Source organism: Fistularia commersonii, chromosome 9, assembly GCF_037954325.1.
Source record: "Fistularia commersonii isolate RoL2024-O1a breed Wild chromosome 9, RoL_Fcom_v1.0, whole genome shotgun sequence".
Taxonomy (NCBI): domain Eukaryota; kingdom Metazoa; phylum Chordata; class Actinopteri; order Syngnathiformes; family Fistulariidae; genus Fistularia; species Fistularia commersonii.
In genome coordinates, this window is record NC_141292.1 from 13509987 (window position 1) to 13522595 (window position 12609).

The 12609-nt window shown below is 47.3% G+C and overlaps 1 protein-coding gene across 3 annotated transcripts in view; it reads left to right on the plus strand.

Moving 5' to 3' along the window:
- The window catches only part of adamts6 (ADAM metallopeptidase with thrombospondin type 1 motif, 6), a 60370-nt gene that overhangs the window by 42909 nt on the left and 4852 nt on the right, over window positions 1-12609 (plus strand). For all 3 annotated transcript variants that reach the window (XM_086152603.1, XM_086152604.1, XM_086152605.1), the window contains 6 exons: window positions 568-731; window positions 3635-3773; window positions 5453-5582; window positions 8154-8358; window positions 8451-8627; window positions 11802-11958. In XM_086152603.1, the coding sequence (XP_086008729.1) occupies window positions 568-731; window positions 3635-3773; window positions 5453-5582; window positions 8154-8358; window positions 8451-8627; window positions 11802-11958 (972 nt within the window). The remainder of the gene's footprint in view (window positions 1-567; window positions 732-3634; window positions 3774-5452; window positions 5583-8153; window positions 8359-8450; window positions 8628-11801; window positions 11959-12609) is intronic.

The window sequence follows — 12609 nt, forward strand, 5'->3', positions numbered from 1 at the left end:
GGAGCCAAAGAAAGGGGTGGAGCGTAGAACCGGCGGATAGAAACGGCGTTGGAGAATATCGGGGTCACAACACAGAGGCGCTCGAAATCAAATTTATGCAGACTTTTTGTTGGTCCTATCTGTGTGAAATGCTGCTGCAGAAGGTTGGGAGAAGGGGGTTTGGACCATTCGGTCTCAGTTTGGCCCACTCTCAGCTCCGGGGGTTGGAAAGTGGATATTTTCAGACCTGTTTTGCCTGGAGACCCGCTTTTGTTTTGACGACCAGACGCGACGGCATTCATGAGATCTGTCCAGGGCTTTCACCTGAAGTGTGTTTTCGTTCTCCGCTTCCCCCGCGCCCCCTTCTTAAAATAGACCCACGTACATGTCATCGCACGTGTGTGTGTTTTTGCTCAAACTCAAGAGCTGACAGCAGGGGATGAAGATGAGTGATGACATCACACCGAGCGATGGCCTCCACCTGTTGCCTCGGCTACCGTTCCTGGCTTCTCCTGACCTCATCTCCCTCCTTTCTTCCCCTCTCTCTCCTCTTATCGGTGCCGCCCTCGTTTTTGCGCGATCACTCAGCTCTGAAGTCGGAGGCGGACGATTATTACATCAACGGCGCCTGGACCATCGACTGGCCCAGGAAGTTCGACATCGCGGGAACAGCCTTTCACTATAAGAGACCCTCAGACGAGCCAGAGTCTCTAGAGGCGCTGGGAGCCACAACTGAAAACCTGGTTGTCATGGTAATGCAGCACTTGAATTTTTCCCTAGTTTTTCCTAAATCATTCCAGTCGTGATCTAAGCAAAAGTCAGCCGTATTGCTAATTGCTAATTAGCGCTAAGTGAGGACATTTTGCAGAATGCCAGATGAGTCGTCTGTAGAGAAATAATAATCACGATAACAACACAGCCACCATCAACAAAACAAGAACGCTATATTATTATTGTTGTTGTTGTTTTTATTATCATTATTATTATTATTATTATTATTGTTGTTGCTATTATCATTATTGTTATTATTGTTATTATTATTATTATTATTATTATTATTATTATTATTATTATTATTATTATTGTTATTATTATTATTATTATTATGGTGCGGCACAGTGGTTAGAGCTTGTGAGAAGTCCACAGGATTTCTCCCACAGTCATTGGAGTCTCGAAACTGCCGAGACATATGAATTAGAAAATAAATTGTTATATTTATCTATTTGATGTGTGAATGAGACATATGCTTATGTGCCTATATTTGCTGTGTAAATGAGACTGAATGGTGGCATGTCTATATGATGAGGGAGTGAGCGAGCAAATAGATGTTTTGTTTCTATTTCGTGTTATTGAGAGGATGAATGGTTTTACGTCTCTATTTAGGGCCCTGTGATTGATGGGCAGCGGGTCCAGGGTGACCCCGGCCTGTGAATGAATGGATAAATGAATACTATTGATGATGAATGAAGGATTAGTTGAAGTGCAACCCGTCCTCATTATAAGGAGAAAAACAAACGAAAAGCCAGAACTAGAAAATAAGAAAACATAAGAAAAGGGAAGGGATTGAAACAAAGATCTCGTTCGCTGACCGCTGATCAGATGACCGATCAGACAACTGATCGGACCCATGCTGATTATTTCCCTGATTAATGGCCTGTTTAAAACCAAACAGCGAAAAAAAACCAATCGTTTTCCCGAGTTCCGTCTCATAATTAGTGGTTGACCAGTTTTTTCCTTCCTTTCCTTTCTAGCGGCTAATGCCAGTATCACATTCTTGATTCCTTCCTCTGATGAAAAGCGTCAATTAAGTAGTAATAACAACAATCGGAGCAATAAAAGGAATTTTTTTAAAAAATATTGAGTTCTTTTTTTCCACCAGAGCTTTCAACAGCTCTGCTTTTCAGTCCTGAATTGTAGATTTTCCCTTTTTTTGAATGTATGTGCTTCGAACAGGTTGGTAAAGGTTAATGTTTGTTAACTAAAACTGTTTTGAATTTAGGTTGTGCTTTATTTTGAAAAATCCATTGACGTTTTTTTGACTTCCTACTCCTCTCAGTCGGCTCGCCGATCTTGGATGCGGTTTCCTTAAATGTGCACTTGCCGCTGTGCTGTTACTCTGTCGTTCTTGACCACCTTTTTTTTTTTTTTTTACAAAAACGGGGCCAGTCTAATTCCTGGTCTCCTCGCTGTCTTTCCCGCGCCGTGTTTTGTTTTTGACTAGCTAAATTCATCGGTTTCAGTTTGAAGGGTCTGACTTGGCCTGACTTCCACTCTACATCTGTAGAGCTGCAGACAGTCACTGAACCTCAACCTATTTCAATCAGGATATATATATTTAAAACGCAAACACACACACATACACACACATATTTTTCTGGCTGAGCCCGAACACTGTCAGTGAAGTCGGCGATCATCGTGTAATTATCCAAGCGTCTGTTTTCGCTCTCCGTATGTGTGTGTGTGAGTGAGAGTGTGTATGTGCACGCACATATGTTGTTTTTTTTTTTTGTTTTAGCTGCTCATGTGAGGCATTCTCTCGTAGTAATAGTTGGTGGTTTCTGCCTTGACATGAACGCTGAAAATACCAGACCACACAGCTCCGCTGGAAAAGACGAGAAAATGTCCAGTCGAGCTACAGCCATTTCTCTGCGGCTTCCGAACAACCCCCCCCCCGACACACGCACACACACACACACACACACACACACACACCCTCCCCCCCCAACTCCCTTTGTCTCTTCACATCGGCAGACTAATGTAAACCCACCACATCCTTGCTGATCCCCACTGTTCACACTCCAGCTAAAGCTGCTATAATCAATATCTCATACAAACACTGGATCAAGTGACTGCAGTGAGTAATGTGCGTCTGTGTGTGTGTGTGTGTGTGTGTGTGTGTGTGTGTGTGCGCACTTAAAACGATGAACCTACAGAAAACTCACTCTTAAATCGAGGAAACTGCGCCAGCGGTTTAATTTCTGGGTATTTGCTCGGGTTGACCTCACTAGGCTTTCCTGCTTTTATACCTAAAAAGTTGAAAATTGCCTTTGGTGGATTTTTCATGTGATCATGTAACAAAACACAGAAAATCCGGTGGATCTGATATTTCATTTACATTTGCTTCCCTTCCAGGAAAATTATTTGTGCAAAAAAAAAAAAGAATCTACAAAAGGTCTACGCGTAGCATCCGTAGCATTTTTAGAAAAGATATGCAAAACTATGCAGGCGCTTTCAGGTTAGCCATCTGAACATATATGCTCATTTAAAGCTCAATTAAAGTGCCACTTTGTCAACAAACGTTAAAGTGAAGCTAGAATTAAGTACTTTTAGGGTTTTGTTGGGACGCTAACAGTGAGCATGTGCATTTTTGTGCACGCTAACTGTTAGCACAAGCATGCATTTGTGTTTGCTAACTGTTAGCATATGCATATTTTTGCCTTGTTATAACTGTTAGCATGCTCATGATAACAGTAGCAGCATACTAGACTAACACACTGGAATTGCTGTTAGCTTAGCCTAAAGCCTAAAGATGCATACCTTACTTTTCATGGTAATTGGTGTGGGAGCATACTTGTGAGTACTTTGTGAGTACTGGTGTGAGTACTTTGAACCCTCAGCCAATGACGGGCGTTCTCCTCTTGTCTCTCGGCTGCAGATCCTCCTGCAAGAACAGAACATGGGTATTCGCTACAAGTTCAACGTGCCCATTCAGCGCACGGGGAGCGGCGACAATGAGGTGGGCTTCTCCTGGCACCACCTGCCCTGGTCCGAGTGCTCGGCTACCTGCGCCGGAGGTACGTCGGCATGACACTTTCACAACCATCAAAACCTCAACCCAAAGGAAACCCTTTTTAAAAACACGCTCTCGAAACAGAAAAATGTGATGCCGGCATCGGCGGTGTGTTGATCGCCATTATCAGAATTTCTTCATTTCCCTCCCGGTGCGGCGGCCCCCGCGAATGACGTGAGCAAAGAATTCCTTCTTCTCTATGTCGACCTTCTTTTGGGTAGCTCGGTGGAACCGAGCCCCCCCCAAGCATTTTGCGTCCAATGCCATAACACACTGCGGGTGTTTGAATTCCTTCAGAATATTTCTAACCTTCTCAAATATTTAATGCCTCGTATCCCGTGTGTGTGTGTGCGTGCGTGCGTGTGTGTCATTCAGTAAATCTTCGTTGACCGATGGTTCCGCAAATGCCGAGGAGCAGCGCGCGGAAACCCAGTATCATAATTTGCGACTGGTTTTCAAAATCATTACTTTTCAGAGCGGGAGTTTCGGACCCCCTAATAAATTCAATATGTATATTTTCCATATTTCAGTCAGAGAAATGAATATGGAGTCATTTCTGTGAATGACCTGCTCCGCATAGCTTCTGGTCTACCAGCACCGCGCGGAGATACGGACGCTCTTCCAGGGCGCTCGTCCTCAGTCGAGTCAAACATTCACGATGCGACGAAAAACCGCAGCGAAATGTCGACCGCGGCCCTCAAGAATGGCTAAACCAAACCTTTTAGCCCAAAAGCAATGGGTTTCATGTAACAATAAATACTGTTTCTTCCCAGTTGTCAAGCGTGGCCTGGATGGGTTTGTAATATTTTGTAAAAGCATGACTGAATAAGCATGTGGCTTTTTCTCCCGAGGAAGGGTTTCCAAAGAAGCCAAGCGCGGAGGTTCGCAACCGGGAGTGGGATCGGGAGGGGGAGGCGGCCTCCCTCTCCCCTCCCGACATCGTAAACATGCCTCCGCGTTGTTGATCCAAATGATCTAATTTGTGTCCACGGCGCGTCTCCGTCCACGCCGGGCCCTAAATCAGAGCCCCGTTGATTAATCGCGCTGTCGTTGGATGCGGCCGGCGCCGCTAATCAACGCGTGCTCCTCGATACATCACCGCGGTAATAAAAATCCATGAAAAACACCTTCTGATGGCTCGGAGAACTCCTCTACCTTCACACTCTGGGCTGTTCCTGCGAACCGCGTCTCGCCGCGAGGACAGATGGGTAGATTTTTCTCTTCCAAACACACACGCAGGCACACACATCCATACATATCTCATTACGTCTGCCAGACAAGTCTGCTGCGGGAAGGTCCCACGAGGGTCCAGGCGGACCCGTTCTGAGCTGGTATGGTATATACACATGCCCACACGTGCGTGTGCACACACTCACACACACATACAACACACACACACACAGTAGGAGGTGTGACAGTGAGACGGTAGCCCTCACTCCCTCCGCTGGCTTCCAAAGTAAAGAGCTCGCTACTCTGTAAAAGTGATTTGCCAAGATATCCTGCAAAGAATCAGGAATTTACATGTCTGGATTTACTACAGACTGAAAGTGATACCGCCGCAGTGCACACACACACACACACACACATTCATGCACGTGTGCACGCGCACACGAGCAAAGCGCTCAACACGTGCGTCTGAGGGGAGATCAGCTGAGACTTATCGATGGGTCTTTTCCCCCGCAGGCTCCCAGAGGCAGGAGGCTGTGTGTAAGAGGCTGGACGACAACTCGGTGGTGCAGAACAGCTACTGCGACCCCGACGGGAAGCCTCCGGAGAACCAGAGAGACTGCAACACAGAGCCCTGCCCTCCAGAGTACGAGCGCTTCCCCTGTCAGCTCATCGTCGTATCGGTGATGGGTGTTATCAACGGGGGGAGGGGAGGTGTTTCGGCGGAGCAACAGGGGTACGATTCGGAAAATCTGACCCCCCTGCACCCACGGATCCTTACGGAAACAGCAGTTATGAAACACCTGAAGCGTACTCGAGAATAGACCCGTAAACCTGTGTTAAGTACATGGCGGGTACTTCTACTCCTAAAGGAGCAGTATCTGCTCCTTGCAGTCGTATCTGAGTCATCGACTGCAAAAGAGTATTTTCTCAGTCGGTTTTCCGTCCAAACTCACATATATTTGATTGCCGGAATGCTGGCGACAAGCCGTCAGGGGCCGTCAGGGGCCGTCAGGGGCCGTCAGGGGCCGTCAGGGGCCGTCAGGGGCCGTCAGGGGCCCTCGTGGGTCACCAAGGGTTGTCAGTGGTTGTCTTGAGCTGTCACGGGCAATCGGAAGCTGTCAGGGATTGTCAGGGGTCATTTTGGGCTGTCGGAGGCTGTCTGGGGCTGTCAGGGTTCATCTAGCGGTGTCAGAGGCCATCAGAGGCCGTCAGGGGTCATCTGGGGTTGTGAGATTCCCAAAGATTCCCATAATCTCACCTGCGTGAATGCGTTGACTTCATATGAAGTTTGCTAATCATGAAGGTAGCCTGGATGCTAATCGGGGCACTTGGGGCTAATGCTAACTCTTGCAGCGTTGCTGGAAACCCATCAAGCGGCCGCTTGTGGCGTCAGATCCCTTTTTTGGATCGATCCATCTCTTTTTTAGAGGGGGATCCCTCATCGCAGAAACTGGCGAAGCCTTGAGAGGGCCGAACCGAAATATGGCGTACGAGACCAGAATCACCGGGCAACTGGCGACCATGTTTGAGGCTCAAGCCGCGCCTCTTACAAAGCGTTCCACAACAGCTTTGGGTTCACACTTTCAAATCCCCCCCCAGCGTACCTGTGATATCAATTCGGTTTCAATGAGCCCTGCTTGTAAAAATGCATTTCGGGGGGAAAAATAATAAAATAAAACGCCAGTGATTTATAGCTTCATATGTTAACTATTTTCAGCGGTTTCCTGGTGCCAGAAACCGAGTGCTGTGAAAGTGACCACCTGTGTTTGCTTGTTTTGGCCTCCTGCCCCCCCATCCTCCAAGGTAACACACACGTGTACAGGTGGAGCAGTGTGTGTGTGTGTGTGTGTGTGTGTGTGTGTGTGAGAGGGGGGTGGCCGCCAAGTGTATGCAAACCCAGCACTGTCGCCGAAAAGCAAACGCCAGATTCTTCAGGGCAGAGCTTAGAATGAGAGAAGAGGTTTTTTTTTTTTTAGTTTTTTTCAAAAAGTGATAATGTGCAATATAAGTGGCGGGTTGTATTTTTTTTCTTTTTTTTGAGGCTCTCAGACGGTGCTGATTAGTTTCCCATCTGTATTAAGTGGACGCAGACCTGGCGGTGTCTCGTTTGTTTTGGTTAGCAGGTGAGGGTTTCCAGGGCACACATGATTTTTTTTTTTGTGTGTGTGTGTGTGTGGCTGTGTGTGTGTGTGAGTATGTGTGTCAGCTTTCAGAGGACAAACACCTTCTGCAGCCTCGGGGAAGGCCGACTGGAGCGGAGCCGTGTAAACACAATTGTTTGAGAACAGCCAGGGTTTTTATAGGCCGCGGTAATAAAAGCTCACCCAGATGTTTGAACATGTCGTTAATTCTGTATATATACCTCAGATGATGTAATACTTCGCTGGATGTGTTTTCGGGTTCGGGGGGGCTTGGGGTCAGCTGTTGTCTGGCCAGTTTAGACAGTTGAACGAGAACGGCCCCGTCTTTTTTTCATAATGCTGCCGTTACTCATCTCTGCCGTCTTGAGGGCTTTCCAGATCAAAAGTAACACTGTAAATTTGATTTGTTAATTTATCGTCTTCCCTAATATCCCTTCCTTAATATTTATTTTATGTGACCTAAATATAAACTCAGTTCTCATAAGGTGGTGGTGGTTTGTCAGTACAAATACCAATATTTGTAATGATTCAAATCTGATGGGGGTTTACCTACTTCAGTGTTTCAGTAACCAGATAAGAAATAAATGCATAAGGTTATTTAAACTTTGTTTATATAGAAAGGCTATCAAAATGATGCTAAGTTGATGCACAGGAAACATGAAAAACTAAACAATGCTTCTTGTGAAAAGGTAATTCTTGAAAATTAGTGTTTGGTCTGTAAGTACTGTAATACCAAGAGTAGGCTAGGCTAGCAGCTATCATAATATTAACATCTATCCGAGCTAGGCTAGTGGCTATCCCAGCAAGGTTAACAGTTGTCCTAGCTTGGCTACCAGCTTTCCAAGTACGGCTAGCGGCTATCCTAGCAAGGCTGGTAGCTGTCCTACAAAAGCTAACAGACATCCTAGCTAGCCTGACAGCTATCCGGGAATGGCTAGCAATGCTTGAAGCTACTGTAGCACGACTAGCAGCAACCTTAGCATACTCTGGCTAAACTAAAGCATTAATGGCAATTAAGTTTGCGTCTTCCCTGTAAACGAGATGTGACCCGAGTGGCGCCCCCCTCCCCACAGGTGGTTTATTGGCGACTGGTCGGAGTGTGGGAAGACGTGCGACGGCGGGACCCGGACCCGGACGGTCCTGTGCATCAGGAGGATCGGCCCGGCCGAGGAGGAGACGCTCGAGGACACACACTGTCTGACACACCGGCCCATTGAGCAGGAGTCCTGCAACAACCAGTCCTGCCCGCCCAAGTGGGTCACCCTGGACTGGTCCGAGGTGGGATGCCCATCCGACTCCACCCCCTGCCGCTGCCGCCGCCGGTTCCCTCCGCCAGGCCATTAACACCTCTCCTCTGACACCACCCCCAGTGCACGCCGAAATGTGGTCCGGGCTTTAAGCACCGCATTGCCTTGTGCAAGAGCAGCGACCTGACCAAGACCTTCCCGCCCGCCCAGTGCCCAAGTCACAACAAGCCACCGGTCCGGATCCGCTGCAGCTTGGGCCGCTGCCCGCCTCCACGCTGGATCCCGGGAGAGTGGGGACAGGTAGGATGGCATGTCCTGTCTATGTACGGATGTTGCATGGTTCTCTTCACACTCTACTGCATGGGCTCTCTACAGGTCCTCAATATTCCCATACAGTCCAAAAGCAATCATCAAAGTTGACTGGAGACTCAAAGTTGTCCGTTGTTGCGAAGTGGAGTGAATGGTTTCATGTCTTCTGTAGTGACAGAATACAGTCCATGTTAAATCCCACCTAGCCTCCTAGTGTCAGCTGGCTCCAGTCTGTGAGTGTTACATATACAGATGCATGCCAGAATAAAACTTAACAGATTCATAGTTTGCTGGAGAACGAGGGCGCAGAATGTCCCTCCACAGTTTGACTGACAGGGTTGAACGTGACCATGACAGCAGCTCCAGTCACAAACCTCCATCAGACCAAAAACAGCTTGCATCCTGATCACTTTTTCTCGTGTTACCTCAAGTCCACTTTGTCAGCTGGACTTGAAGTACTTTTACTGCATGTAAACAAATCTTATCGTTTTTTTCTTTATCGGTTCCAGAACCTCCTCCCTCCCCCCCGGGCTCTTTTCGTTAAGAGAGTCTCGACTAATCCTTTAAAAGAATGTTTAACAGACAAAAACACACTGAGATGGAGTCCATGCGCCGGCGAGTGGTTCCCATAATTTACACCCGAATGACACGCAAAACAGGGCCTGTGACGTGTGTGCGTACGTGCGCGCCCTCCAGGCCTGGAGCGTGTGCGCTCCCCCCCGGGGGCCCCTCCGGCACTTCGTCCAGTGCTGAGCAGCTGACTCATGTTGGCGAAGCCCAATTCGGAGAAAACTGTATCCACGAAAGGCGGGTTTGTTAAGTCGCGAAATGTTCGCCAAAGATCATTTTGTGCCAAAGGGGGGCTGGGGGCGGCGGTGATGCCGGTGTTTGGGGGTCAGAGGTCATCCCCTGTCTGTGGAGCCAAAGTGGAGCATCTAACATGAAATAAAGAGACTCTAGGAAAGTTCAAATCAGGTTTTTGATTGATGATTCATCAGCTTTTAAATCCGTATTCAACTTCTGTCTCACAGTGGAGAAAGTGAAAGGCTCCCACACACACACACACACACACACACACACACAGGCACGCACACGCATGCACACATAAGTGCACGCACAAACACAAACATAGCGGTCGTAAACAGAGCGCAGCGGCCCGATAACCTCGGGGGTGGTCCATCAAAGAGCGGGCTGCTTGCCACGCTGCGCCGAGGTTCACACTCCCGTAAAAACAGCTGGCATCTGATCTTACAGTGCACATTGTCTGTGTGTGTGTGTGTGTGTGTCTATGTCTTTAGCCATAATTACAACTTGCCCCGCTCCAAACATGTTGCCCCCCCCACCTTGCAAGCAGCAGATTGTTACTGTCCACAGAGTGCTGGGTCCAAAGGCTACCTGTTCAAATCCCCCCTTAAGTCGTGTCATTGACATTCGCCATCTGTCATGGGCGGCGGCGGCGGCGAGGTCTAATAAAGACTCTAATTGGGAAGGGATGACATGCGGGATCAGCGATCCGAAGCAGGATCAGTGAAGGTGACAGAAAGTCCTGGCCCCTCCTGCACGTGCAAGTGCACGTGAGGGTTGGCGATGGTGCCAAGGGTGCCTGTGAGTCCAATAGACTCCAACACCATCTTTTTTGCCGTGGTTCCAAGTTTCTGTCCTTTCGCTTTTTGGCCCCTCCTCCTTTGGCTGATGGGAATTAACCATCCCAGCTGGCACAGGCACCGTGCAAAGTTGATGTGCACAGGTGCTGTGCACGGACGCAGCTGTGCACAGTTTGCGTCCAGACCATGTCTTTTTTTGTTTTTACAAATATTTTCTCTGCAGAACTTGTCCAGCGTTATGTTTTTTTTCCATCTTTTGCCCTGAAGATGAGGCTCCCCCTGGCAACAGAAAAACAACCAATCAGTGAATACGTACGCTGTATAACAGGAAGTGATGGAATCAGTTCTTTTAAGACTTTCTAACCTTTATAACGCCGAACAAAAATCTCTGGCCCTCGTTCAGTTTTCCCATCAGTTTTAATTTCAAGGAGATGGTCGTCAATTCGGAAATAGAGGAAAAGAAGAAAAAGAACATGTCTTTCAATTTCACCCGGAATGGATTTGAATGAAAATGAACTTACGTTCATAAACGAAAATATAATACATTTCATTCATACATGAAATTGAAAATGAACACAGGTTTGAAAAATGTATTTGAAATTATTGTATATATACATGAGTATGTATGTTTTACTATATTTTAATTATAAATAATTTTTCTCAATTTTTTCAATTAACCTGCTACATGCTTTTGGACTGTGAGAGGAAACTGGAGAACCCGGAGGAAACCGATGCAGACGCGGGGAGAAAAATACAAATATACATTATTGTTGTCAATCTGTATTGTTATATTTCCAATTAATTTCCAATGCAGATCCTTCTAAGGAGAAAAAAAAATGATAGATTAAAACAGAGAATAGAATAAAAACATTTGCTTTAGTTTCTCCCACCATGCTGTTTTATTTCAAAATCAAATAAATTCTTTTGGGTATTATAGATAGTATATTGATTTTTATCATTTTTATTGATTTATTTTCTCAATATCCCCCCCGGCAATTTATTTTGGCGGTGTGAGAGCTCCTCCGTCAGCAGTGCACCTGCGGTCAGCTTTTTTCTTACTCGCCTCCGGACCCACAGCCGTGTTTGTATATAAAAGCATGAGCCAGTTTTGCAAGAGCATCCACTCCAACTCACACACACACACACACACACACACACACACACACACACATTCTGGCATCTGACACTATTCACCCCTGTCTGGTTCACCCGTGCCGTCTGGTCGCAGCTCGGGAGAAGAATTAGAGAGGAATTCCTCGGAATAAACAACAGGCAATTTTCTGTCTGACTCGACTGTTTTTCCCTCCGAAGACAAAAAGAAAAAAAAAAACAACAAAAGTTTTATTATCTGTGGAGAGAAAAACCCTCCAACCTGGATCCATCCAGGTGAGCTGGGACAAAAGCGAAGGTGACACCGGAGACTTTGGCTGATTGGATAAAGTGTGTGTGTGTGTGTGTGTGTGTGTGTGTGTGTGTGTGTGTGTGTGATTAACCCCCCCCACCCCTCATTTACCTGATTAAACCTTCTAACCCTCCGTCCGCTGTCCCCTCTGTGCCGCAGTGTTCTGCACAGTGTGGCCTGGGCCAGCAGATGAGGTCGGTGCAGTGCCTGTCGTACACCGGCCAGCCGTCAAATGAATGCGCTGAGTCCCTCCGGCCTGCCACCATGCAGCAGTGTGAGAGCAAGTGCGACGCCACACCAGTCTCCAACGGCGACGGTAAGATGGCCTGTCAAAAAAAAAAAAAAATTAAAAATTAAAGGGGGAAATAGGAGCGCCTGTTTACTGGAGGTGAGTGAAGGGTCCATGAATACTGACCTCCAGGCCACAGGGGGGCGCTGTTGCTTCACCTCATTCCACTCCTAATGAATGAAAATAAGGCATCATCTCCGTGAAAATGAGTGAGATGTGTTTGTTTTATGAAAATGAAATTTATTTATGGTTTAATTCAGCACTTTATGGATCGGTGAATCCGAAGTGCCAAACCTTCTTCATCTTTGCTTGTCGCCGCACCATGCCAATGCGCACCCCCCTTTCCCAAAGCGCCCTGCCAGCCGCATTAATCTCCCCAAAGTGGTTGGACTCTAGTCGGGTGCGGAGACAGCCTTAGCCCAGCATATACACTCGCACATGATGGATGGACGCTAAGGGGCGCTACGAAGGAACTTTTTCGATTAGCACACAAAAGCACGGACAACGTTTACGGGGCCGGCTAATGGGCTTAGCGTTGGGCTAATTGTTCCTTTACGGGCAGCAGTGAGGCAACGTCTCGTTTCATTTGGCCGCTTGCGGACCGGGGCTGAGGCCTAATAAGGGAAGACACTCTGATCGTGATAAGGCATTTAGAGCTTGGCCTGTCTGGCATCCAGC